The sequence below is a fragment of the Hyaena hyaena genome, unplaced genomic scaffold, assembly GCF_003009895.1.
Source record: "Hyaena hyaena isolate Hyena2069 unplaced genomic scaffold, ASM300989v1 scaffold_55, whole genome shotgun sequence".
Lineage (NCBI taxonomy): Eukaryota > Metazoa > Chordata > Mammalia > Carnivora > Hyaenidae > Hyaena > Hyaena hyaena.
Window position 1 is genome coordinate 95,356 of NW_024080687.1, and position 27,559 is coordinate 122,914.

Genomic DNA, 27,559 nt, shown 5'->3' on the forward strand with positions numbered 1-27,559 from the left:
TCATACCTCTTGATGGATTTCCAGCACAGCAGAAGACTTCCTCACTGTGGTTACAGTGTGCAGCCTGGATACAGGAGAAGAAAAACACAACTTAATACACACACACACACACACAATGTATATATATCAGTCTTGTCTACCATAAAGATTATACACAAAAGACTTGAATTAAAAGGAGAAGGAAACTAATAATTCCATTTAACATATTCAAAGTCATGGGCATGGAGGAGGGCATTTGTTGGGATGAGTACTGGGTGGTATATGGAAACCAACTTGACAATAAACTATGAAAGAAAGAAAATAAAACAATAAATAAAATAAAATAAAATATTCAAAGTCAAGGGGTGCCTAGGTGGCTCAGTCAGTTAAGCATCCAACTTTGGCTCAGGTCACGATCTCACTCTTCATGGGTTCAAGCCCTGCGTCTGGCTTCGTGCTGTCAGCTCAGAGCCTGGAACCTGTTTCTGATTCTGTGTCTCCCTCTCTCTCTGCCCCTCCCCCGCTCACGCTCTATCATTCTCTCTCTCTCTCTCTCAAAAATAAATAAACATTTTAAAATTTTTAAAAAAATATTCAAAGTCAAGAAATCTCTTCAGTGGAGCTTTCCAAAATCAAACCACTTGTTCATGGCACATTTCCTGAGTTTTCTGTCCTTAGAACAAACTTTATTGCCTACCTATCTACCTGCCCTGTCAGCTGGGCCCTGTATCTTACCTACAAAGAGTGAAGGACAGCACTCAAATTAAGGCAGTTGGGGAAGGTTTATTAAAATGGCAATGCCAGAATTGAGGACTTTTTTTGGTACTTTATCTTTACTAAAATGTTAGGAATGTAAAATGCCTTGGTCCTTCGCTATGTATTCCCAGTGTCATTTGAACATTTATGTTGCATCTAAGATTGGCCTAGCCCTTGAAGTCTGGTTCCCCTGTCACGGATGTAGATGGCCTCATTAGTCTCTGGGGAAGTGGGGTGAGAGGCCTCTGACTCCATGAGCCTCAACTATTAATGTTTTCCTTTCCCAGCCTCTGGTTCACTGGCTTTCAATAATGGCTGGGTAGAGAACCATCTAGGAGAGCTAACTAATCAAACAAACTAATGAAGACCCAATCCAGACCAGTGGAAGCCAAATCTCTCCAAGGTGAAGTCCAGGGAGCAATAGTTTTTCCAAGTTCCCCAGGTGTCTCCAATACACAGCTGATTACGAAATAATGGAGAACCCAGATGTGATGAATACCAGCATTTCCAAAAGGACTCTGGGCCACAGTTTTTGCTTTAGTTCATCAGCTTCTACCAAAATCTCAAGAGGACTCGATTCAAAGGGGGGGAAATGGGTTAACTTTATATGAATGGTAAAAACCACTCAAAATTTATTTCCACAAGCTTGTATTCAACATATTAGCTTTTTCATTTGAATTCAAAATATTTCCCAAGAGCATGTCCCATTATAGGCAAATTCATTCCAGAGCTCAGAGAAGGGGAAAACAAAAACAAAAACAAAAACAAACAACAACAAAAAAACAAGGATAACAATGAATCTAGTTTAATTCAATTTAATTGTTCTGGTCGTGCATTAACCATCATGGACTGGCTTCTTAACCATTTCATCTCATTCTACAAGCCTCTACGTTACCAACTTTCTTAGCTTTTTAGTAACAACAAACATAAATGTTTGTTTTTTTGGTTTTTGGTTTGTCATTTGTTTGTTTTTCGCTTCTTTGGAAAGTTCTTCTCTGAAAGACAGTCTTCTAAAAATCAGCAACTCCACATATTGCTTCTGCGTTCCTCTTCTAAAGATGGTCCAAACTTTAAAACCCAAAGGATTTTAGGACTACCGCCTGCTTTTTCCACTGAAACCTGAGGCCCTACAGTAAGAAAATAACACTTGTCCGTCAGCAAACCAATTGTTGTGTTTCATAGACCTGGCTAATGGGAGCAGGTGAACTGAGCCGACTCATGCCTGGCTGTATTTTCCAAAGGTCTGCGGGCCCCAGTCACTGCCTCCTCATACATTTCTCTCTTTTCATTATTGAGCACTGAGTATTTATGTGCTGCTCACCCCAGAGAGCTAACGTACAGAGCACAGACTCAGTCCGAGGCAAGATCATGAGGCAGGTGCAATTTGCTTTCAGCCATTCCTGTCAAATTCCCGTCTCTTTCAGGGTAAGAAACGCCCATGCTTTTCTCCCACAATGGCTCTATGAAATATACTCTCTCTAACCTGCATTCATAATAAAGTATTAATAGCTGATAAGGGCAAAGTGTTGCTACTGCTAAAATAGATGCATTTTAGCATTTGAATGTATTCGCCTCGACAGGAAAGGCATTAACCACCGACGTGAAAGAAAAAACACCACGAACAGTTGTCACCTAGCCCTTTCCAAACACGCATTTGGCGTTATTCTTACAGTTTCAAATGATGGGTGTTGTAATGAACTCCTCTCAATTTTAAGTTATAAGTAGTCCGTTTGCCCAAAGATACAGAAAAATCAACCAAACACTGATCTTCTGCCTCCAAATTGTGTGTGTATTTCTCCCCCTGTACCACAGCAACAATGACAATACTAGTTTTTCTTTGTGCCTTTTTATTCTTTTTTTATTTGATCCTGTACCCTGCATGGTGAGGAAATTCAAGGTCAAAATCTTTACCACTTGCTCAAGCACATTGAAAGAACGAGAATAAAGTTCTGTATCTTCTCACAGCTGGTTCTACCTTTTATTCCCCTTCTTTTTCCTATTTGATAAAGGAAAATCATGTTGGAAAACAACTAGACATCCAGTGAGTAAGAATTAATGGAAATCAGAGAACCCATTTTGTCTCAACACCCCTCGCCTCAAGATCATGCATTCAGGTACCTGATCTATAGTCTACTAAGACTGGCCTTGAATGGATACAAAGACCAAACATTATTCTCAACTCTTTACTCACCCTGAGCCTTTAGGTACTATGGTACTGGATCCCCAAAGTCCCCCATTCATTTCGTAGCAGAAATAGTGTAGACTGTTTTCAAACCCAATAGACCTGAATTGAAACCTCTACTTGCTACTTCCTGGCTGTGTAAACACAAACAGCTCACTTAACCTTAACCTTACTTGCATCTCCTTTTCCTTGTGTGACAAAAAGAAGGTACAACATGGGGCTCTTGTGGGAATAACATAAAGAACCTTACAGAGAGTAAAATATGTCATCTCCCTTCTCTCCTTCCTCTTCCTGCCCAAATCCTAGAATTCTTTTCTAATGGTAGAAACATCCCAAACAGGAGAATCTGTTTTGTTGTGAGAACTTAATCTTGGATCATTGCCATGTAGAACTGTGCTCTTGGGGTAAAATGGTTTGGACCTAGATGAGGAAGAGAGACAAACAGTAGTTGCTCAAATGGAGCATCCATTTCATATCATCTACCCATGACATTCAACCCTACGTATGTGATGACTTGATTTCAGGAATTTTGATGAATAGAAAATGCAGTCCTCATTACACTACTCATGAGTGATGAGCTCTAAGCCTAAAAAGATAGCATATCAGAGTGGCTTGAATCCCATGGGATTTTGAAACAGTATCATTCATTCCCAGCTTCTGAAATCTTACCTAAAGTCTTCCAAAGATTTCTTCTTGGTTGCTTTCAACCCCCCAGTTTGGCAACAGGCAAATTTGTAATCAATGACTTGGTAAATGATGGGGTTGTACATTGCTGCTGATTTCGCAAGTAGGGTCGGCACCACAGAGAGTTGGATGGGGATGGAATCTGGCCTTCCAAATGCCGACCACACAGAGACCACTGCGTAAGGAATCCAGGCAATCAGGAAGCCAGCACAAATCAGCATCGCCACCTGTCGAGGGAAAGTAACAGACCAGAGTCAAAACACTGGGTGGAAATGATGGGTGGGAGAGGAGCAGTGGCCCAATTACATCTAAGAAAGTCCATTATCTTTTCATTTATCTTGCCCAAAGGAGACATGTCATGCGGACTTCAGAGATGTTCAGCTAAAAGAAGTTATTACAATGCCTAATCCCATTTACCACATCCTATCCATTCTTTACTCCAGAATTGGAATGTACCAAGAGACCCAAAGTTTAACCCTATAAAAGCTGTCCGATTTTACATCGGGCTTGAAATCATACTAAGAAGACATCAGTCAGTGCTCCTGAAATTTCCAGACTTCTCAGCCCACATTGGGGGAAAATATATTCCATTGTATTTGGAGGTACGTTGAAAATATGTTCACCTTGAAGAAATTTTAAATCATTCATTGACCCCAGGAAACAGAAACTCTGCTCTTGTTGGAAATTTTAATATGAATCTTCGTCCGATTTAATATGAATTCTTCTTCTTCAGATAGAAATCAAATATTACATCTTTTGGCTCATTTTCTCAAGTGTGAGGCTCAGATAGTGGAAATTCACTAGATAGAAAGTAAAACAGAATCGCTGAGCTTTAACCAAAGTGACACAGTTGCATTAAGCAAGACTTTTCCAGAAAGGACTTCTCTCTCACACAAAATTATAATTACCTGGGGAGCCTCTTAACTTCCAGATCAAAGAATAATTAGAGAGAGGGTTTTAAAACACTCTCACTAGTTTCTCACCCTCTGCAACCCAGTCCCCTTACTAATGTAGCCCCAATTAGTGCCCTGTTAACTACATACTTAACCCTATGGATTAACTCACTTGAATTCAACAATCCCTTTTTAGCAAGTACTTTGGGCCAGACACAATGCCGAGTGCTAGTGGGGGCACTAGTATACCTTAGTGCCTGGCTGCGTCCCTCTGGAATACAAACAACTGCAGTATATAGCAGGAGAGAATTTAAGTGACAGCACAGAATTGGACCAAATAGCACGGCATAAGGCAAATCAGAACAGTTTCATCAGAGAGGTGGCATACAACTTGCATGTTGGAAGTTGAAATGAAGGCATAGCAGAAAGATCAGTGTGAGCAAAGGCTCAGGCATGTGTGAGGTTTGTACAGAAATGAGCAAGCAATTCACTTAAGCATATGAGATGAGACTGGAGAGAAAGATACCATCCATGTACTCAAGGTTTTGTATGGCATATTAGCAAGCTTGCACTTAATTCTGTGTGCTTTGAGGCACTAGTAGGTTTTTGAGCAGGAAGACTAATGAAAGGAAGATTAACCTGTTACATGAAATGGGTCAGAAAGAAATAGGAGGTAGAAAAATCATTGTTCATTCATTCAATCAACAAATGTAACTGGGTATTCCCACATGTTTTGTGCTAAGGATAGAGCAATGAGCAAAGCAGACATCATCCATAATCCCTGACCACATAGAATTTCCACTTTAAACAGTTTATTTGGGCTGCAGTCTAAACAAGAAATAAAAGGGCTCTTACTTCGAGTACTAACACTGGCGAATGAAGTCCAAGCTTCGGTGTTCATTTTAAACGCGAGCTACTTCATGTCCTAATTGAGACAGAGTACACTAACTTCAAAGTATCTTTATACTATTATCTCCTAGAGTATTTTTTTCTGTAAGATAAATCATTAAACACTATTTGAATGAGTGCTGTGCCATGGACATCTGGTTTTGTTTGTTTGTTTTCCTCTGCCTCATATTCCTTTCACTTCAGCATCATTAGCCTCCCTTCTACCCCTGTTGTATGGAACTGGCTTCTTGTGGCCCAAGCCTGAGCAGAGGGCTCCATGCCCCTGGCTACCATGGCAAAACATGCCTGGAAAGATCTGACCCATGATTTTATAAGGGATCTGTAGAACAAGTGGAATTTCCTTTTCTCCTTGCGTTCCCCAAAGCCCAGAGAAGATGAAAAGACAGACCAATCCAAGGCAGGCTCCACCTCATCTTTCCCCATCCTTTTCCTTTTTAAGTTGTTAATATTTGTTTATTTTTGAGAGAAAGAGAGACAGACAGAATGTGAGCTGGGGAGGAGCAGAGAAAGGGAAACGAAGAGTCGGAAGCAGGTTCCAGGCTCTGAGCTGTCTGCAAAGAACCCAACGCAGGGCTTGAACTCACCAACCATGAGATCATGACCTGGGCTGAAGTCAGATGCTTAACCGACCGAGCCACCCAGGCGATCCCCTCCCATCCTCTTATTTAAGAAAGAATTTAACAGTTCCCAGTATGAAGGTTATGACAAGCTAGCGTAATGGATCAAGGATGAAGAATGAGACACAAAATGCTTCATTAGTAATAGTTAAAGCAACAATATTTAGGCATGCTTTTTTATTTTAGAAATTCAACTGGATAAGTTTGTTTTCTATAACAAAGTCATTTGGGTGCATGTGCATTTCAATATGCATGAGAGCAGAGCTACTGTATGCAGGGAATGGTCCATTCCCCCAACTTGACCTCCAGAAGAGCCTGCCAGCAGGGTGTTTGCCCTGAGACCCCCACATCTGTGGGCTGTGTCAAGCAAGAAGCCTGAAAAATCTGCTGTAAGTCTCAGTTATAAAATTCCACCCAAGAAGTTCAAGGCTCATCTCTAAAAATTAACTGCAGCTGAAACACACATCAGTTATATCCATATCACTCCTTTTTACAGAGTCTAAATCTCAAAGAGGTGAATGAAGTCAGCCCAGACCTCCTTTAAGTCCTGAGACCTGTGTTGGGGTGCCACAGCCTTCCTTTAGGGTGCTGATCCAAAATTCTAGCCTATGCTTCCCAGTGAGCAGCCAGCCCCAGATCACACATGCAATCCTGCTGCTTTGCTTTTCTATCTCTCTGCTGAGGGTTACCCAGGAGAAATTGTATTTGCTTTGGCCTGTGTGACCTCCATTTGTAAATGGAAAGGATGCCTCAAGGCTCAAAGTGAGTGTCTTGTTTCTAAACCCCCAAATAAACAATAACTATATAAATAAAACTTGCTTTAGCAGATGTCTGGGAACTTAACATAGCTCCATCCTTTATCCTTTGGTGACTCACGTGATGATTGCACAGTATCCCAAAAGCTGTGTTCTGTGTTACTGTCAAAGTCGTTGACAAAAAATAGATTGGCACTCGGTCCATAATATTTTCTGCATTTTACGTTATCTTCTACTTTTATGACAGTGGTCATGGAAAGAGGAAGGACTTCAAACATTTGCATTATGTTATCCTTTTTAAAAGGACGTAGGAGAATTAACTGTACTGTGGTTTTTAAACATATAGCAAATGAATCATCGTGGTTTTTTCTGATTAGAATTAAGCTAAGTGCTTTAAATTGAATGATTAAAAATCAGGTTTCAGCAGAAAGAGGGATAAAAGCCTAGATCTAAAAGCACTCTAGATGCTCCTCATGTGTTTGAAGTGAATACAAAGTTAACATGAGCCACATATGTTTTTTACCATTTTCTCATGTTCAAATCTACTCCACAAAACATTAAAAATTAAAACATTAAATATTAAAGGCATTTTAAGATATACTCTACAGAAATTTACAAATCTCACATGTTACACTCATTTTCCCAGTGTTTTCTACTCAACATGGAACAAGCTTAATTTTTCATCAGCCTGGTCCTTGCTTTCCTCATTTCTGAGTGCATCTTCATTTCCATTTTCCAAAATTTCTATTCCAGGTGTCCTTAAACCAGATCTAACTCAGACACCTGTAACTGTCAGCTTTTTCTAGGTTGTTTATTTTTTAATCACTTCACTTTTATTACTGCCTTTTGGTTTACTGGAAAACAGTAAAACTTCAGTTCTTAAATTAGGCAATTTTTGTGGGAGGAAATTCACAGAATATGTGTTCTGCTTCTACAAAAAAAAAAAAAAAAATCACACATCTGCAACCCCGTTCCCTTTAAACATATCTTGCTGCAGAGGATGAAGGGATGTCTGTATGTTCCAGCTAACGTCAAGGGCATTAATTGAAGTGTCACCTAAGAAGTACTGTCCATACAGATAGATTCTAACAAATTGACCAATTAAAGCAATATGAGAACAATGCACTTGAAGGTAAATTCTCCAAGTTACATAAGGCTCTGTCTTTGGGCCCAGTTCCTCTGAACCATTCCAGAAGATACGGTTTCCAAAAAAGACTGTCCTGCCCTTCCCGGCCGAGGCAGCATTCAGTAGTGCAAACATCGCAGGTGGAGAGATACTCAGGTTTGAGTTCCAGCTGTGTTTAGCTCCATAGCGTGAGACAGACCCTTGGTTCTCTAAGAATGCCCTTTCGGTTCCTTCCACCAGGTTCCTTTCCCCAGATATGAGTAAGGCTTCTCAGTTTGAAGCCGTGTACTACCTTGAAATAATAAAATAGATTGTTGGGGACACCCCAGTGGCTCAATTGGTTAAGCGTCTGACTCTTGGTTTTGGCTCAAGTCATGATCTCACCGTTTGTGAGTTCAAGCCCCCTGTCAGGCTTAATGCTAGGTGTGAAGCCTGCTTAGGATTTTCTCCCTCCCTATTTCTCTCTGCCCCTCCCCTGCTCACTCTCTGTCTCTCTCAAAATAAGTAAACTTCAAAAACAAGTAAATAAAAGATATGGTAATGCAATAGTGAGTGTCAGTTATGAGGCTACTACCCCCCACACGCAAGCAGCCTGTGTGTCGGTGACACCACCAATGGGAAGGAGGAGGGTGGGAAACTTGACAACCAGGACCTACCTTCACGGGAGCCTCAGCTCCTGACAGGTATAAAAATAAGGGTGGTGATGGTTAGCTTGCACACCACCTTTGAAGAAACAAAGGAACTCAACAACTCTGAGCATGACTAATTTGAGTTTCTTCCTTCCCTCTCTTTAATCGATAGAATGACAACGAAGGCCAACTCTCTCAGGCCCTTCTTCATGCACTTAGAAAGAAAAGAATTCTGAGAGCATAGATGTGTCCACCATCATGTGAGCTCTGGTTGCGATCCAAGTAGAAAATATTAATCTGTACTTTTTAAAAAAAAGACATAGAAGAAGGAGGAGGTTCTGCACTTCCCAGCTGCAGCTTTCTCACATCTTAAAATACCACTATTCTATAAGCAAGAAAAAGCTGAGATTGAAAGGAGAGGATGTAAATTAGGTCACATCACTCTGCACATCTGTGTTTTGGGCTTTTGGTCTAAAACTGAACACAACATTCCCCAATGAGGCAGTGGCTGGCGTAAAGAACTCTAAGTATCTGGCTCCGCAAAACAAGAAAGACTTCACTGTTCATTACAGAGGAACCAAGCCCCTAAGGTGAGGAAACCGCTACTCAGAGGGGAAATGTACCCAGGTGGAGAGGCAAGGTGGTTTTAGCAATAAGAGCTATTGCTGTTGACCCTTAAACAATCCACCAATCTCGCCATTTTTATACATCCTGGGAGCTTTAGAAGTTAACTTAGATAGCATGGAATTCCCCTCCTCCACCTTCTTTCACAGATGAGAAATCTGAAGCCCAGCCCAGTGAAGTGGCCGTTTCAAGGTGAATCAGTCAAGATTCTGAGTTGCAAGCAACAGAAATTGACTTTGGCCAAGGGAAACAGAAAAGGAATGGGTTGTTTAGGACAGAGTGTCACTGGGAATGCTGGACATAGGACTGAGGCCAAGCAGACAGAAATGACACCCAAAACCATGGCCCGAGCTGGCTCTGATGCAGAAACTATTGCTGCTGTAGCCATGCCCCCAGGAGACATCTCCCTGTCCCTCCGCTGGGGTCACTACCTCCTGAGACAGACTGGCTGGAGCCTACGGTTGTGGCTATACTCCAGCTGCAAGGGAATCTGGGCAAATTTATGACTGGTCCTTCTGTATCTTTTAAATTAGGAGTCAGCCTTTGCTCAGACATACTGCTCCTCCCCTCCCCTCCCCAGCAAACCTCAAAATGTCAGAAGTTCCTCAGTACAGAAATCCGAACATAGAAAGAAAGGGGTTCAGTCACTGGCAGCCAAAATAAATAGCAAGTGTCAGCTAAGTGAGACTCTTAGTGGGCCAGGAGCAAAATTGGGATTGGCCCCTAATTGAAATTCTTTCCTTGGACAAACATAAATTTTTAATATATAATTATGTATACATCTTTATTTACATTTAATTTATATTGATATACTATAATCAATTATATATTATACAATATGAAATTATTATATATTTATGTAAATATATATATATAAAACTTTATATATATGTGTTTGAGGCATTGTGCTATTTCCTAGGGACACAAAGTAAACAAAATGATATGGTTGTTACTCCACAGGCCTTACTGACTAATGTCAAAGCCAGACATTGAGCAAATAATCACAAAAATAAGCATGCAATCATAAATTAATTCTAAGTCAGGGCCAGTTCTAAGGAGAAAATGTAAAGGCAGCAGCGACACGTAATAGGGAGATTTGAATTCAATTTGGGGAATGCTCTTCTGGGAAGTGACATTTAAGCTAAGAACACTTATGAAGAACCAGAGGAAATGAATTAATTGGTTCAAAAAATAAAAAGCAATGCCATTCAGCTTTCCCACAAACTGGTCCTAGAGTCCTCCTGGGGGGCTCTCTGAATATGAACACTCCGTGATAAATATCACTCGATGCACAAAGAGAGGAATCATTTGAGGAAAGCAGAGATTTACATTTATGATTTTCAAAAAGGCTTCAGGGTGAAAGAACAAAGCTAAACAAAATGTGTCTAGGTTATGAAAGGGACAGAGGGACTCCAGCCAGGGGTCAAGGGACCACTTAATGCTCATCAGGGTAATTAGGTGAATTTAGTTTATTCAATTATGTATTCATTATACTGATCATGATTAAGCATCAAGTAGGTGCCAGGCAGTGAGGCTCAGTACCAAACAAGGTGTATAACACTTGTGCTCACCTACCTACTAGCAAAGAAGAGGGACAAGCGTGTGAGTCAATAAAGTGAATATGCCAAGTGCTACTTCAACTAACCAGGGGTGATCGGGAAGGCTTTCTGGTAGAAATAAGGGAAATTAACAGAAATCCAGATCCCAAAGGATCTAGATACTAATTACAGAACTGGAACTTATAGGTGATCTACATGTGTTAAAAGAATAAATATGAAGTACTAATCCATGCCGCATAATAATATTTGGAAAAATTAGTCTATGCTTCTGGCATTTTCTTCCTGTTACTCCACCCCCCCCCCTCATTAAAGCAGAAGCAAGAGTGTCCAGTGCACTGTGTGAAGATTTTTTTCAGGCAGAAATACCCAAAGAAGTAAAACATTCATTTCTCAGCTTATGAGTTTTAGAATAGAAATTTGAAACTTACAGGAAAGAAAATACTTGAGAGCAAGGGGGTTTGGGTGTGTGAAAAGTGACACTGAGTATCCATAGCCAGAAACTTGAAGGACTGGAAGCATTAATCTTACTAGATGGGAACACTTTCAGAAGCATGCATGTGCTTACAGGTTTCCCACCCATGAGCGGGTAAAGGGCCTACAGCTCAAAGGTGAGGGGGGACTTCTGAGGACCTGGTAACTGACCTTGAGAAACTGTCCTGATGGGAATCCACTGAACTGAGCAGAAGGGGCAAGGGATGGTGTTGGGAAAGCAAAAGACCCTTCATGCATTTAGGGATATCAGTGCAGGAGACTTCCCAGCACCCCAGCCAAGCTCCCAGCATGCACCTGATGAGTTTACACAGACCTTCTAACTGGAACAAGCCGGATGCAAAGTGACCCATGACAGCTGATGACTGAGACCAGAGAGAAACAAATATGTCAGCAATACCAGGGTCAATAAATGAACAACCAGACCAAGAGCCCCTGCCCCTTGACACTACGGAACTATGAAAACCTCCCTAGAATTGATACACAGCCTTGAGAGGAGGAGGAAAACCCCAAAGCAACTGAATTTATCCTGATTGCCTAATATGAAGTTGGTGTTACAAAGTGAAATATAGGCACGAAAATGAGATTATACTGAATCATAGAAATATAAAGAGCTTTTGTTTGTTTGTTTGTTTTATTTCTTGGGCTTTCTTGGCACACCTCTGCTTGCAGTCTGTGAAATCTCAGCCTACCAGAAAGCATCGTTTTTAAAAAATTAATTAGAGGCAAACTACAAACTAGAGAGATATCTGTAGATGGAATGTCAATTTCCAGGTTGATAAGACCAGACAGGCAAAATGCAGGCCCAGATAATAACCTAGCTGGAAATAATTAGAGTACCCAGAAAAGTAAATGGTTTTGACCCTGGAATCCAAGAAAGTGGCCTTTAAGTAGTAAGCTTTCAGACCAGGCTGTTCTAAAAGGTCAGAACCACTCACCAAGTGAGCAAACTGCCAGTCCTGAGAGGTAGTTGAATGGAGGCAAAGCTTTCTCGGATGATGGAAAGGCCCCAGTGTGAGGTTGTTTCTACTTATTTTTACTCGGTAGAAAAAAATTAAGATAAAAATTAAATAGTAATTGAAAACATTTTAAATTTAGCACAGAAGATGCCAAAACAGAAAGCTATGTTTATCGATGTGGGTTGAATTTTGATTTACATTTTTCGTGTGAAGTGTAAATAACTAAAAGCATGTTATATTCAGGTTATTTTAATATGAGTTTTATATATACAAATGAGATGCAGACATATTATATATGTTATATATTATACAATATAGACATATATAATATAATGCCATTTAGTATACGTTATAAGAAGATATGTATAAAATAAAATCATACATATATATGCCTATACTTTTCATTTAACATCTCTTTGGTTGATCTGGGCTGAGTGAGCCTGGCTGTTTGATCTATACAGTCCAGTCCAGGTCAAGGAGAATGATAACCACAACCCAAACTAAATGGTGTGTGCTGAGTTTCACCTTGTATGCATAATGATTTTCGGAATCATTCCCCAAACAAATTTCCCATCCTCCAGAAAACACAAAGAACAAGATGCCAGGGTATTTATAAAAGTTGGCTGCGGGTTGAGTTAGGCAATTCCATTAACCAGAGACCAGATGATGAGTAACGACAGACTCAGAGAAACTGGAGGAGAACACTATAGGAATCAGGATCTGGACTCACTGATCAAGACCATCAAAATGCCTTGAGGCCAACACCATTGGAGGGTGGCAAGAAGTGAGAGGAAGTCTCCGCAGCTTTCTGCTATGCCAGATTACAGGGCTGTGAGGTGAACTCAAATCCACCTATGGGTGTGACGGATGTTATGATGTTTCCCTGGGCATGTCTCCATAAGTATTGAGAAGGGAAACTTTTATTATTGTTGCATTTACCATGTTCCTAGAAGAGTATTTGGCCCTGAGCAGGGTTTGGACTAAATGTAATCCAAAATTAACTTGGATTAATTTATTTGGATTAATTTTTTTAAATCACAGATAAGAGCTAAAAGGAGAGCTAGGGATGAAGAACTGAATTCATGACCTTGGATTTTATGGAAATATTTTTTTTCCATTTTATAGCCAATTATAAGATAGAAGTAGATTATGATTCCTGATTCTGCATTTTTATCCCGATAAAACTGCTCTACTATTAGATTATGAGTATAGATTTAGAGTGATGAAAACTTCCCTCGGAGATTGTTTTAATTCAGCATGTGAAGTTCAGGGAGGAAAAGTCAATTGGAACCATCAAGAATCTCTAGCTCACACTCTGCATCCAAGAGACCCTTGGAACATCTGCAGTGTGAAGAGAGGAAATTACTAGAACCAAGGTCCTGACTCATTAGAAGGGACCACAGGTCTAGGGGGAACTGTTACTATGGCTCCTAAGGCAAGTGGTCCCACAGTAGGCTGTGACAACACATGAAAGTGGGATATCAGCAATACAATTGACTGGGACTGAAAGGGATGGTTAGAACCTCAATGTGCATTTATTTTTTATCTTTAAAAGGAAAATGGAGGGGCGCCTGGGTGGCTCAGACGGTTAAGTGTCTGACTTCGGCTCAGATCATGATCTCTCAGTTTGTGGGTTCAAGCCCCACATCGGCTCTGTGCTGACAGCTCAGGGCCTGGAGCCTGTTTCGGATTCTGTGTCTCCCTCTCTCTCTGCCCCTCCCCCAGTTCATGCTCTATTTCTCTCTGTCTCAGTAATAAATAAAAACATAAAAAAAATTAATAAAAGGAAAATGGAAATTAGCATGTACTAATATCAAATATACAGTTTGAAGGTCTTAGCTCCATATCATTTATATTGATGTGTTCACTGAAAAGATATTTTTCAATGTAAGGGTAAGACAGGATGAAAGTGGGAAGACCACTGCCGTATACTTTCGCAGAATTCCTTAAAGTTACAAGAGAATAAAGCAACCATGGTTTCTTTAACAACTTCTATGCCCCAAATGACAGAATAACATAAATCATCGTGTTGAATCTCCACCACAATCCAATGAGATCCATGGTACCATTCTTGCTGTACAGGTGAGGAAACAGAGATTCAAGGAAGTTCAGTGTCTAGCTCTGGGTCACATATTTCACAGGTGTGGGTCATGGAATGAAAACCCCAGTCTGTTTTCAAACTGTGTGTTCCTTTCCTCACACTACAATGTCTGAAGAGCTGTCAACTCTGATGTTAGCATTTACCGAGGGACTCATCCCTGCAGGAATTATGTTACATTAAGATAAGCTTCCCACAGGGCAGCAGATGTGGTAAGCTCATACCATGTAAATAATGTGAGGCAACAAAATGTCCCTCACGCCCACCAAAGTCCATACCAAACAGTAAATACTCTGAGGCATCTTGTGATGCTTAAAACATATTATTATTATTATTATTATGAATTAAATAATTTTTGAGAACCAACAGTATCTTACTCAATAGAGAGAATAAGTTCCCAGTAGATCCACCATACAAATTTCATAAATATTAGAAGTAAGTGTGTGTGTATGTGTGTGTGTAAATGAGAGACAGAAACAAGAAAAAGAAACACAAGAAGGGTTTAGATAAATAATAGCAAAGTTGAGAAGTATCTAAAGATTAGGAACTCTAACTTCTCCCAGTCCCTAACATTCCTTATCCTCTTTGCCTTATGATGTTTTAATTGATTGGAAAACACCTCTGTAAGCTGTTACTGTAGTTACCTTGGTCAGTTTCATTTCCAGCACATGGCTGCTATGTATTCGACTGTCGAAATGAGCTACTTCTTTGGAGGAGGACTTGACCTTGGCAATGATCTTCACATAGGAGAACACAATCACAGCCGTTGGGAGCAAGAGGCAGAAGAAGAGGATGTTCAGGATGAAAATCTGGCCGCCCACGGAGGCCTGGGCCAGCCACCAGTCCAGAGTGCATGAGGTTCCGAAGGGCTCAGGCACGTAGTCCCCTAGACCTACCAGAGGCATGGTGGTCCAGAAGGAAGCATAGGCCCAGATGACTGCCAGGCAGATGTAGGCGTGCTTTCTTTTCAGCCAAACCCCTGGAGGTAGAAGAAAAGCATTACCGGGATGTAATCTGCCCTGCACCCAAATACCTCCCCTCGATATGTCAAATTCCACATCCAAAGAGTTATTCCATTGGATTCTGGGAGAAGTGGTGAGATAACTGAACTCTGAGGGAGAGTGGAGTGAAGGGAGAAAAGTTCCAGAGCATGGACCTTTTTCCACACGAATAAAACTAGAAGTGCTCTCACAGGGAAGTTTTCCATAGGCACACGGGAGCCTTGGGAGGGGAAGGGACAAAAGCTGAGAAAGGAGGGAGCAGTAGAAACATGAAAGGATGCCAAAGACAATGAAGGAAGGATCTTAAGAAAGCATCTAGAATGACTTTTGAGATCCTATCCAATACAAGGCCTATTGGTAGACTAGAAGGACAAAGCACCAAAAAGCATGTATTAATGGTTCATCTAAGAGTCCTTCGGGGAAGGTGGGAAATGGTAACACATTGTTTGTGCCTTTAAATATCCTTCTCCCTAAAAGCTTTCATGTCTCTCATCTCATTTGTCCTCATAAGCACTTGTTGCTGGGGGCCGGTCGGCCACAGCCATGACTGCCTATGACCTTAAAGTGGCTGACCCTGCTTCATGGGAGCAGATTTTGAATCTTCAGACATTACTAACACAGCAGTCATGCTCACGCAGTCATGGCAAGGGAGGTAGAGGATCTCAGGTAGATTGTATCATATTCTGCAAAAGTAATTGGGGGGGGAGGGGTGCCTGGGTGTCTCAGCCAGTTAAGCATTTGGCTCAGATCTCAATCTCACAGTTGTGAGATCGAGCCCTGCATCGATTTTGGGATTCTCTCTCTCCTTTTCTCTCTGCCCCTCCCCAACTGGCACTTTCTCTTTCTCTCTCAAAATAAACAAATAAACATAAAAAAAGAGTGGGGCGCCTGGGTGGCTCAGTTGGTTAAACCTCTGACTTTGACTCAGGTCATGATCTCACAGTTCATGGGTTCGAGGCCCGCGTCGGGCTCTGTGCTGACAGCTCAGAGCCTGGAGCCTGCCTCAGATTCTGTGTCTCCCTCTCTTTGTCCCTCCTCCACTTGCGCTCTGTCTCTCCCTCTCTCTCTCTCTCAAAATAAATAAATATTTAAAAGTTTACAAAAAGAAAGACTAATGCTGTGGAAATATTTTCAGGAAAACAAAAATTGAGCTCTAGATTTTCCAGGACTAGTTTCCATAACCAAAAGAGAATTCCAAGAAGAAGAAATGGTGTAGTCATCTAAAAAAAAAAAAAAAAAAAAAAAAAAGCTATAGAACACTAGTGATCACTTTCCAATGTTCAACACAACCACCAAAGACAGAGCAGCCTGATCTAGTGCTACAGCCTACTGGGAAAATTACCTCCACACCCCATTTATCACCTCAGAGAGAAAGGGCTGGAGAAGGGAATCCTCACTGCCTTGGGTGTGGAGTAGCAGAGAAGAAATATCAGAACACACTCAACAAAAGCCAAATGATCTCTTCCACACAGACTCCAAGCCTGCCTCTACTCAGTGCCACGTGGTTTGGGAAGTCAGTACAGCTCAATTCTCATTTCTAGGACTTGACCTTCTTCGTGTAACCTTTCTAGACACCCATGTTCTTAGCAGTAAAACAGAGTAAATAAGAGTCCATTGCTGACAGGTCTTGATAAGCGTTCGATGAAAGAATGCCAGGCCTGATTTGCAAACTACCAAGAACTACATTAGCATGATTTTTTACTCTTATGTTTGTCTCAGCTCTAACAAGATATATAACAGATTGTGTCTGTAGTCTATTGTCTCTATTTTTTTCAAACACATGGCATTTTTTGTATCATAAAATGCAAATTTCTTAAGCCCAACCAGATAGAGGTAACAATCAGATAGCCACAGTATATGTCAGCTTTTGCTTGTCCATTATAATGGATAAAACATTGGCACGGATAATCACATATATTTAGGGGGGTGTGCATAGGCATACGTATAAGCATTTATGGTTAGGGTTACTTGGCGAGGTGTTGGATACTTACATTCCAGTATGGTGAAAGGCTGTCAAGTACAGGAGGGAGTAGATTAGTAGATTGGTTCTGTGTTGCTCCAGAAGTCAGAACTAGGACCAATGGGTGGAGGTTACTGGGAGGCAGTTTTGTCTCAATATAAGGAATAACATTGTAACAATGAGAGCAGACCAATCGGAGAATGGGCTGCCTTGTGCAGTAGTAAGCTCCCCGTCACTGGTCACTGGAATTATTCGAGAAGAGGCCAAGTGGCTGTCTGTCAGGGATGCCTTAAAACAGTTTATTACATTAATGGGAGAAAGGTCTACATGTTCCCAAGCGGTCTTCTAATTCCAACATTTTAAGACACTGTGTAGAGGGCTTAAGCATGAGTTAAAGCAAATGGTGAAACCATTCTATGGAGGTTCAATCTTAAAAGAAGCTGGAAAAATCTATACAGTTCCCATATGGAGTGACACCCTGCAGTGATTCTGGGGGTGGGCAGGATCAACTCTTTCATTGACACCAAGCCTAAATTCAAGAAAATATTTAAAAAGCAGAGACATCACGGTGTAGAATTTCTCAAATATCCCCAGGAAGTTGAAATTCTGCCTTCTCATCTATAAAGTCGATAGGTATATTTAAAATTTATTTGAGGTAACCAAAAATAAGTTTATAGAAAGAATTTGACTCTAAAGTCATCCAGCATATGTACAATTGAATATTTTTTACATCATTGGAAATTCTGATTTAAGTTATTTCCAGTGGAAGTTTTAATCTGTTTAGAAAAAGAGATGCAATTTTAAAAACAACAAAAAAATTGCTAGGTCATGAAGATCACGGTCCATGGCCTTCCCCTTCCCCCTGCACAGTTTCCTTGGAGTTTGGGACTATAAACTTTTAAAATATAAAGGAAGATTCTACCACACTGAAAGCATTAAGTTGACTTGATCTTTCTTTCCCCCCTCGGGCTCCAGGCCATCCTCCGACTCCATGGTCATGTCAATCAGATGATTGACAGATAAACAAACAGAGGAGTTCCATCCAGAAGGAGTCAGTATTATTCCCTGGCTGTGCCTGGTTCTCAATATTAAATGTAAGGGCCCAAATGCTTCTCTTTTGGGTTCAATAAGTTCCCAGAAACCCAAGAAGCAAAAGTAATAAAAATGTATTTTTAACACGTTGAATGGCCTAGTTATTAAAAAAACAAACTAATCTCTGAAAAAAATTTTATAGCTGTTTCTCCCCTCATCTTTCTACCCACAAGACCACAAAAAGAACGTTGAGTGATATTTCTGTGCATGTCCTTTCTTGCCGGCACGGCTGTGCAGCTCTCTAATTGGACCTGGACTTTGGCATTCCTCATCTCTGAAATCATCGGGAACCTGAGGCCTAAAGGAGGATCAGAAACATTTTTCTTTTAATTACACTTACCTCGCGGGGAACCAACTAAACCATCTCAGACCTAACATCCTTTAATGCATTGTATCTCTTTGTTTGCACCGCAAACCATGGTAGAAGCTTACACACTTTATACAAGGAAATGATACTTTCCAAAAGCATTGTAGCCAAACACCAGACTTGCCTATAAAAGCAGTAGTAAGAGAAACCTACGTTGACACAGGTTCAAGTCTTTAAACATAGGTTAGAACAAAATGAGCTAAATATAGAAATACCCTTGGTCCCTTCGGTTATGTAATCTCTGTTCGTGACCTATCGATACCATCTGACAATCCACTAGTTTTGACTATCAAGGAATGAGAAACCTTCGTACTTACCATAAGATAAATAGCAGATTTTCAGATAGCGGTCCAGGCTGACGGCAGTCATGGTGATAAGACTTCCACAGCCAAAGAAAAATCCAGCCCATCCATACCAGCGGCAGCCAATCCAGCCAAACACCCAGCGGTGACAGAAGCAAGAGATGATGGTGAACGGTTTGCCTACAACTAGAGCGCCAAGCAATTTGTCAAGGGACGTTCCCTCCAGGTAAAATTACCCACCTGCCTCACTTCCCTGTTGGGTTAGAGTCTCTTCGGACAAGAAATATAGCTATTTTAGTCAATGGTAGGTTCTATTTACAACCAGACCCAGATTTCCGGGATTTAAACTATCTATTCCTTTGACCTCCATTAGTGTTTTTGTGGGTTGGTGGCTTTTTTTTTTTTTACTTTCTAGCAAACATTCTTCTACTTTCTGAACCCTTTGTATTCAGCTATTATATTCAATCCTCACCCTCCCAGAGAGAACAGTGCTGAGGCAGCTCTCTAAAACCTCTATTGGATCTATTTTTTTAATGTTTATTTATTTTTGAGAGAGAGAGACACACACAGTGTAAGCAGGAGAGGGGCAGAGAGAGAGGGAGACACAGAATCCGAAGCAGGCTCCAGGCTCTGAGCTGTCAGCACAGAGCCTGACGTGGGGCTCGAACTCACTGACAGCGAGATCATGACCTGAGCCGAAGTTGGACATTTAACTGACTGAGCCACTCAGGCACCCCTATCTGATCTATTTTATCATGAGGTTCTCTAACCTTACCGTACCAGGAAAACCAAGGAACCGATAGTCACAGGTGCCAGCCCAGTCCCCCCCCTTCCCAAGGGTGACCCTTCTTCAGCAGACAGAGGTATACCCAAGATCTGACTACCCAAGTGTAGTCAGTTAATACGTAATTTTTGAGCGCCTCTGTATGTCGGACACACACCTCCAGTGGTCATGACACTTAGTGATACACTGCATCTTGCTACACTGTACACCCCCATTTTAGAGCTTTCTAATCCCAGTGGTCCCGCCCTATTGTCAGTGAAGATACGGAGTGTAAAAGAACTGGTTCTTATTCGGCAAGTAATTATTCAGTGCCTCTTATGTAACAATCACAGAGCAAGGTGCTAGAGGACAAAGTGGAGGTCAAGACGGACAAATGTGTTCTTTAAGAGGGAGGGCAGAGAAGAGAAAAACACATAGTTTGTAATATAAGATATGACATGATGGAATGATAGTCATTAGTGCTATGAGGAAAAATGAAGTAGAAGGAGATAGATAGAAATTGTTTTATATAAGGGGTCAGGGAAGACCTCTCTGAGAACGTGACATCTAGGAAGATATCTAAATCACTGCTAGAGAACTCAAGCAAATATCTAGAGGGGATATATTCTAGGCAAAAGAGACACAATCTCAAAGCTTGAGCTAAGTGTCAGCTGGGTGGGTGCTAAAGGCTGCAAAAGACAAGTGAAGGTGACTCGGATGGAGTGAAATTAGAATCTGTTGTGTCTGGGACTATTTTAAGCTTCCTTCTGGAGTGGAGTCTTTGGTAAACCTTTGGAATGTCATCTCAAATGCCTCCCCCTTCTCCACTTAATAGAATGGTTCTGGACCCGGCTGCAAACTAGTCACTAGAGGAGTTGTTTTGTCCTGCTTTGCTTGGTTTTGTTTTACTTTATTTTTTTAATGTTTATTTATTTTTGAAAGAGAGAAAGGCAGAACGTTGAGTGGAGCAGGGGCAGAGAGAGAAGGAAACAGAATCTGAAGCAGGCTCCAGGCTCGTGAGCTGTCAGCACAGAGCCCGATGCAGGGCTCAAACTCACAAACAGCAAGATCATGACCTGAGCCCAAGTCCAACACTTAACCCATGGAGCCACCCAGGCGCCCCTGTTTTACTTTAAATAATCAATGTCCAGGATTCCAACGCCCAGAAAGTCTGATTTAATTTATCTGGTGCAAGTTCAAGCATCAATATACTTCAATACAGTTTTTTAGCTTTCCACGTGATTCTAATTCATATACACAATTGTGAGCCATATTAGTGATATAGATGAAATACACCTGGTCTCTAGTATGTACTTCAAGGTGCCTATAAAGGGATATAGTGGACCAGGAAAAAAAATAATAAAACAGGCAAATATTGTTCAGGTTGCTTGGAATGGGAAATGTATTGAGATACTCAGAAATTGAAAAATGATCTGGATTCATCACCAAAAGCACATGGAAGAAAATGCTTTCTTGGTGAATTACTCTGAAGACATATGCAGAGTAATGAGATGGTTTGTGCAGTTCTAGAGCGGGTTTGCTTGGTGGAAAGCATTTTCAATGTATCAGACCAATTAAGGACGCTTTTATTCAAGCGTAGTCTAATTCAGCCTTAAACATGAACTGGTAGTATTCGCTGGAGAAGGATGTGAATGGAATGGCAGGTTTCATTTGAGCATTTTAGGATCAACACCAGGGAGAAACCGGCCTGGGGTCCGCGGGCGGAGTTGACCAGGAAAGCTATCGTTCATGTTGTGACACCGCCATCGTGTGGCCCTTGCTAAAACGGCAGCCATTTTTCAGCTTTGCAAATTGCCTGTAGTTCCTCTTGGCGATTTTCAGCGACGAGGTATGACGTCATATGCTTCTCTTAATGTGCACGTGCATTTCCAATAAGAGCTCCTGGTATTTAAGCCTGTCCAGACTGTGTAAAGTCTTCCCAAGTAAGGAAGGCCATGCATATTCTCAAGGGTAACACATCTGGTGATAAATAGGGACTCAATATATGGAAGCTTATTACTGAGCCTCATCTTTGGAGATCAGCAGTGGCAGGAAATTCCACTTTTGAAGGGAGAAATAAGTATCAGAAAGCATTTTAATAGAGACGTTTGAGGTGGGAAATTGCTGAAATGTTTCCAGTGGAAAGAGGAGTTGATGTGTGCTGTTTGAACTCAGTTTCCCCAATTCTAGTCACTTAAGACCATACTCCAGTCAGCAGAATTTGTTCCAAAGGCACATTTGAGTGTATCTGGGCAACACCGGAACTTTATAGATGAAAGTAAAGGGGGCTACTTATAAAAATCATTTATATTTGCAAAGTGAATTACAGTTAAAGAGACATTTTATTCCAATTCCTCCTTGGCTGGGTTATCAGAGAAGCCAAAGAGGCAACAAATAAACCACTGGTTTCCAATCTGGGCCACACATCAACTTACCTGATACCAACTTTAAATATCTGGATGCCCACCTAACGTTCTCAATCAAGTAAATAAACATTTCTGGGTATGAGACCCAGTTGCAAGGTTTTTGGAGGCGGTTATTCTGTGTGTTTAGTCAGTTTGTTTTTTTCTTGTTGTTTTTGGGTTTTGGTTTTGTGTTTTGTTTGTTTATGTTCCCCCAGTGACTTTTTTGTGCAGCCAATTTCCAATTTCCAGAACAACTGAACTGGAAGCCTCCTATACTATCAATCAGTCCTGAAGCCACATTTCAATCTACCAGCAGGGCTGCTCTTCTCTTCCTGTACCTCTAAGACTCTCTCCGACTGCCTTTTTTTTTTTTTTTTTGACATTTATTTGTTTTTGAAAAAGAGAGAGGGTAAGTGGGAGAGAGCTGGAAAGAGGGAGACAGAGGGTCTGAACCAGGCTCAGCACAGTGAGCACAGAGTGGGGCTTGAACCCATGAACCATGAGATCATGACCTGACCCGAAGTCAAGAGTTGGCCGCTTAATCGACTGAGCCACCCAGGCACCCCACTCAGATTGTCTTCACCCATCACTGAAGCTTTTTTTAAAAAAAATATGTTTATGTATTTTTTGAGAGTGAGAGAGACAGAGAAAGAGTGAGAGTAGGGGAGGGGCAGAGAGAAATAGAGGGAGACACAGCAGCTGAAGCAGCTCCAGGCTCTCAGCTGTCAGCACAGAGCTTGATGTGTGGCCAGAACCCACGGACTGCGAGATTATGACCCGAGCTGAAATTCGACGCCCAACCGACTGAGCCACCCAGGAGCCCCTTCATCACTGAAGCTTTAAGACCTACTCCCTTAATGTTTATTTTAACATATTTCCACAAGGACATCAGGAGCGTAAAGGAGCTCAAACCAATGATCTGTACATCTCCGTCTTCTACATCTTGCAGCTGGTACACTTTGAGGGGTAGCATTATAAGGTACCGTGCATTATTCCAAATTGCATTCTTAGCACCTAACGTGCTCGGCACACAGAAAGGTCTCAATAAATGCTAAATGAATGATCTCTTTAGCCTGACCACACTCCATTGACTTACCACCAACTCTGTAAAGATGATTTGTGAAGGGGGGAGCAAAAGGAGATGGGGAGGGGTAGTCTCTGGGCCAGTGAGGACTGGAGAATGGGGCACAGCTCAAACCCCCAAAGAAGAAACGGTTGTGTTACCTGAAATCCCCAGATCACAGATTGCTAAATTGATAGTCATTATTTCCGCAGGTCTCAGCTTCTTCTTTCGTCTAGAAGACATATAAAGGACATACCCATTTCCAAATGTGGACAGAATCCCTACAAGGAAAAATATAAATTCCCACCGTTAACACTAGGATTTGGAGTTCCCTTGGTCATGAAACACTTCTCAATCTCAAAAATGGACACCATAGGTTTAGAGGGTAGTGAGAGGACTCTAAATAAAAATCTCAATTAAGAAGATGAAGTAAAAAGCATGAGTTGCGAGTGACAGGCGAGGGATGGGTTGCCTCCAAAGGGATAGGAGTCAGGGATTATAAGACTGCACTTACCCAGAAAAAGGAACTGCTAACTTCCCAGTGAAGCTCAGGAGGGTGTGGGAATCCCCATGGTCAGTTCTTGTACTGGCCCCCAAGATGGAGTATTTCCTCAGCCACTTTTACCAAGTATTGGCTTTATAGAACTCCCTCCCTCTAAGAAGTAGGGTTAACCCCTTGGCTCTTGATAAATTCTGAAGCTGAAGTGACCCCAACCGAACAGGGTGCTTTCACTACTGCTGTGGACTCCTGAGGGAGCACCAGCAGTCAGGAGAGGCAGAGGCCAGATAGGCCTGGCGTAAACCCCTGCAAGGAAAGGGTCAACTCCTGGAGACAGATCCCGGGATTTCTTGCCTCCTGAGGACACACGGATGCTGGGTGTCTGCAGCTGCTACTGGACTAGGTCTTAAGGGGAAGCGGGTGACAGTTGATCGTATGGGTTCTCCCCCTCCCACCAAGGGGAGAGAAAGTGACCCTCAACCCTCCAACCTACCAATAATGGTATAAATGTGTTCCCCCTTTTTTTGTTTTTAAATATCCTTTTATTAATGACTAATTGGCTTTGGCATTACAATGATACTGTTCCAAAGTTCTTACAAACCCAGTTTAAATCCAAAAAGACCCAATCCCTACTGACTTTATTTAAGAAAAGAATACACCTACTTCCATAGCTTAACATGTAGAGTAGATTTCTTCAGGAATTCTTGCTTCATAGTGTAGCTGTGTATAAATGAGAATCTGGTACAGCTGCCTTTAGTAGTAAGGAATAAGGAGAGTATTAACAGGAGAAACCCAGATTTTTCTATGTTAATTTCTACTTCTCCACCACAATTCATTTTAGGGGCAAGGGAGGAAATGTGTGTTTCAGCTGATGGTGTGAAACCACCAGGAACGAACTGCATTGTGCTCTTAGGAAATTATGAATCTCTGGAGTCGGTGCTGCCTAATGGTCTGATCAAACCTCTTTAGCTTTCTGAAGACAGAAGAGGAAAAAATAGAAGAGATTAGGGAGTTCTAGAGCAAACCAGCTAAAATGAAGCCTACGTCCCATTAAAGGAAACCAGCTAGCAAGGCGCACTGGGATATTAAAACGTGAAAACATGGCTTGAGGAATTTCAAACAAATGCTTTCTACTTTGTATCCAAGAAGATTAAAAACGATAACTGTACATATGCATTTGATACACAAAGCTCCTTTAAATACCCTTTGTCTTTCTACTTCTTTTTTTGAGGATATTGATTTTCTTTTTCTTTCCTAAATTATCTTTACTAATGTTTCATAAGCCTTTACCCAGTGCCCAAAGCATTATCAAAAAAAAAAAAGTCAACTTGCTATATGAGCTGCATGTAGATTATTCCCATAGGCAATCTTATCTAGAGGGGATTATCAAGAAAATGCAAACTTATTTTTGATGATAAAGGAAAGCAAGATTAAGAAGCTAAAGGCAGGGGGTTTTGGGGAGGGACATTTTTTGATGATCAAAATCCTGACTCTTACTATGAATACAAAACAATGAAACCTCATATGTAGACTGTTAGTAAACCAAGTTATCTATAGTAAAAGGGTTGAGGGTGGAAACGGGTCTCTAATTTATTTCTCCTCTATTCCAGACTCAGTTTTATCTTTTCATCTTCCACTGTTCCCTAAGACTTCCAGTATTTAACAAACCTCACCAAGCATGTCATTGAACTCTGGTTCCTTGAAAGAAATCTGGGCATATTCCCATACCTATCCTAGAAGGGGTGAAAATCAGACATAGCACCAAGTCCAAGACTGGATCTAGGATGAGTCTAAGTCTCACCAAATGACCCTGGCCTCTGCCTGAGCGACTGTTCTGGAACCTACCTTTGGCTCCACCCCCAGGTTCCTGAGTCATCTGATGCTTCCTTTGTTTTGGGGACTCTTTTTGGTCCTATTTTTTCTAGCTTCACTTCCGCATGCCCTTTTCAAACTGTGGATTCTCCTTCCATCCCCAAATAAAACAAGTGAGAAATTCTCCTGATTCCCCAACCCAGCCAGCCTGGCTGCCTCTCTTCCCGAAATCCTGCATGCTAGGGCAGGGAATGGTCTATGATCCCTTCCTCTTTTGTGTTATCTGGAGAAATTTGTCAGGTTAAAGATGCTCCTTTTTTTTTTTAAGATGCTACTTTTGAAATCAATTCTTGCAATTGATTGGGACAAATTCAATTTATAAGATGTCAATTTTTCTGCCTTTCCTGATCATTGAAAGTACTTATGTTTAATGAAAATGCCATGTGGATTTTACTGTCAGATAGTCCCTTTCCAGAAAGAGAATTTGCCCATTTTGTTCACTGCTGTATTCCCAGAAATTTAAACAGTGGCAAAGAATGAGCACTCAATATATACTTGTGTTTGAAAGGACATGAGGGTCCATTTACAGGAAACAGAATTTAAGTCATGTGATAATAACAAATAATCAAGCCAAGGACCAGGGAATCCCTCTGCATGGAATTTCTGATTTAATCTTATCAATTCCTTTTGCCTCAAGCACTGACCATAGAGGTGTCTCCAGACTTTTCTAAGGAGTTTTCTAATTTCAGGAGGTTAAATGAAATTCTTAGCCCGTAATAAATAGATGGAAGAGAGAGAAGACGAAGAGAGAGGGAGAGAGAGAGAGAGAAACAAAGCTTGACCCAAATCTGAAAAGATTAAAGGCAGACACACCTAAAGACATAAACCCACCTGTGCACTGGTTACCCAAATTTAAAACAACAGTTTTAAATTTAAGAAGTTTTGTGGTTGAATTCTAATTGCCTAGACTAATGCTGTCCAATAGAAATACAGTGTAAACCAGGAATGTGAGCCATATGCATTTCAAACTTTTCTGGTAGCCACATTGAACAAAGCAAAAATATCACTAAATTGATTTTAATAGTATATTTAACCTAGTATATCCAAATGTTATGAGTTTGACATGTAGTCAATTTCTTTAAATTCTTAATGAGTTGTTTTACGTTATTTTCTCTAGTGCTAAATCTTCAGTGTCTCATGTGTATTTACACTACAGCGCATCTTTTGGAAAAGTCACCATTCAAGTACCCAGCGGCCACATGTGGCCACCACATTGGATAGCATAGTCTGGAAGCAGGTGTACCATGCTTTGGATTATGCATAAAACGTTTTCACCCGGGGCTTACTCCCATTTTATTACCAATACATTTTCCCACCTCTTAGCGAAATCACTTAGTGATGCCACCATGGTGCAACTCTACTTTAGGTGCAAATAAACTTAGCATGTCCGTTGTCACCACAGCCCAGGGACAAGTTTCCTCAATTATGAGAAGAGGAGGTGATTTCTAAGGTCCTTTCTGAGCCTATTCTCTTACGATTATATCAAAAGCAATTTTTAAAAAGTAAAAGCACTCTATTTAAATAGGATATCATTATCATTGATTTTGTTATTCAGAAGACAAACCTACTCCCAAAGCAACCAAAAGAGTCTCAGGACAAACGATTTTGCTGTAAAACTTCTATGATTATCAAGGGAATATTTATCACTAGTAATAAAGATAATAGAGTCATTTCCATGAAACATTCACTGAATTCCACAACGCCCACCCCATCCTCTACTTTCATCCCACTCTCCAGTTCCATTCAAAATAGCTACATAAATATTTGAGTCCTTGTGCAAAGTCAACATGTTAGCCCACGAATTTTCTAGGTGCAGCCTTTGTACAGAAAAATTAAGGAAGCTTACCAATTATTGTTAAGTAAAAGCCAGCCACTAGATCCGCTTCCCAGGAAAGTTTGGAAGCAAAGGGGTCCCCTTCTCGAAGGTAGTGTGGGAGGCGTTCATCCTGGGGCGGGGCAGTGTGGTTTAGCGCCAT

The 27,559-nt window shown here is 41.1% G+C and overlaps 1 protein-coding gene across 1 annotated transcript; it reads right to left on the reverse strand.

Moving 5' to 3' along the window:
- On the reverse strand, positions 1-27,559 carry OPN5 (opsin 5). The gene is made up of 6 exons (XM_039231102.1): positions 27,430-27,559; positions 23,374-23,493; positions 18,997-19,167; positions 14,904-15,238; positions 3,587-3,828; positions 1-64 (listed from the first exon to the last, which is right to left on the reverse strand). The coding sequence occupies exons 1-6, from the start codon at positions 27,557-27,559 to the stop codon at positions 1-3; spliced, it is 1,062 nt and encodes a 353-aa protein (XP_039087033.1).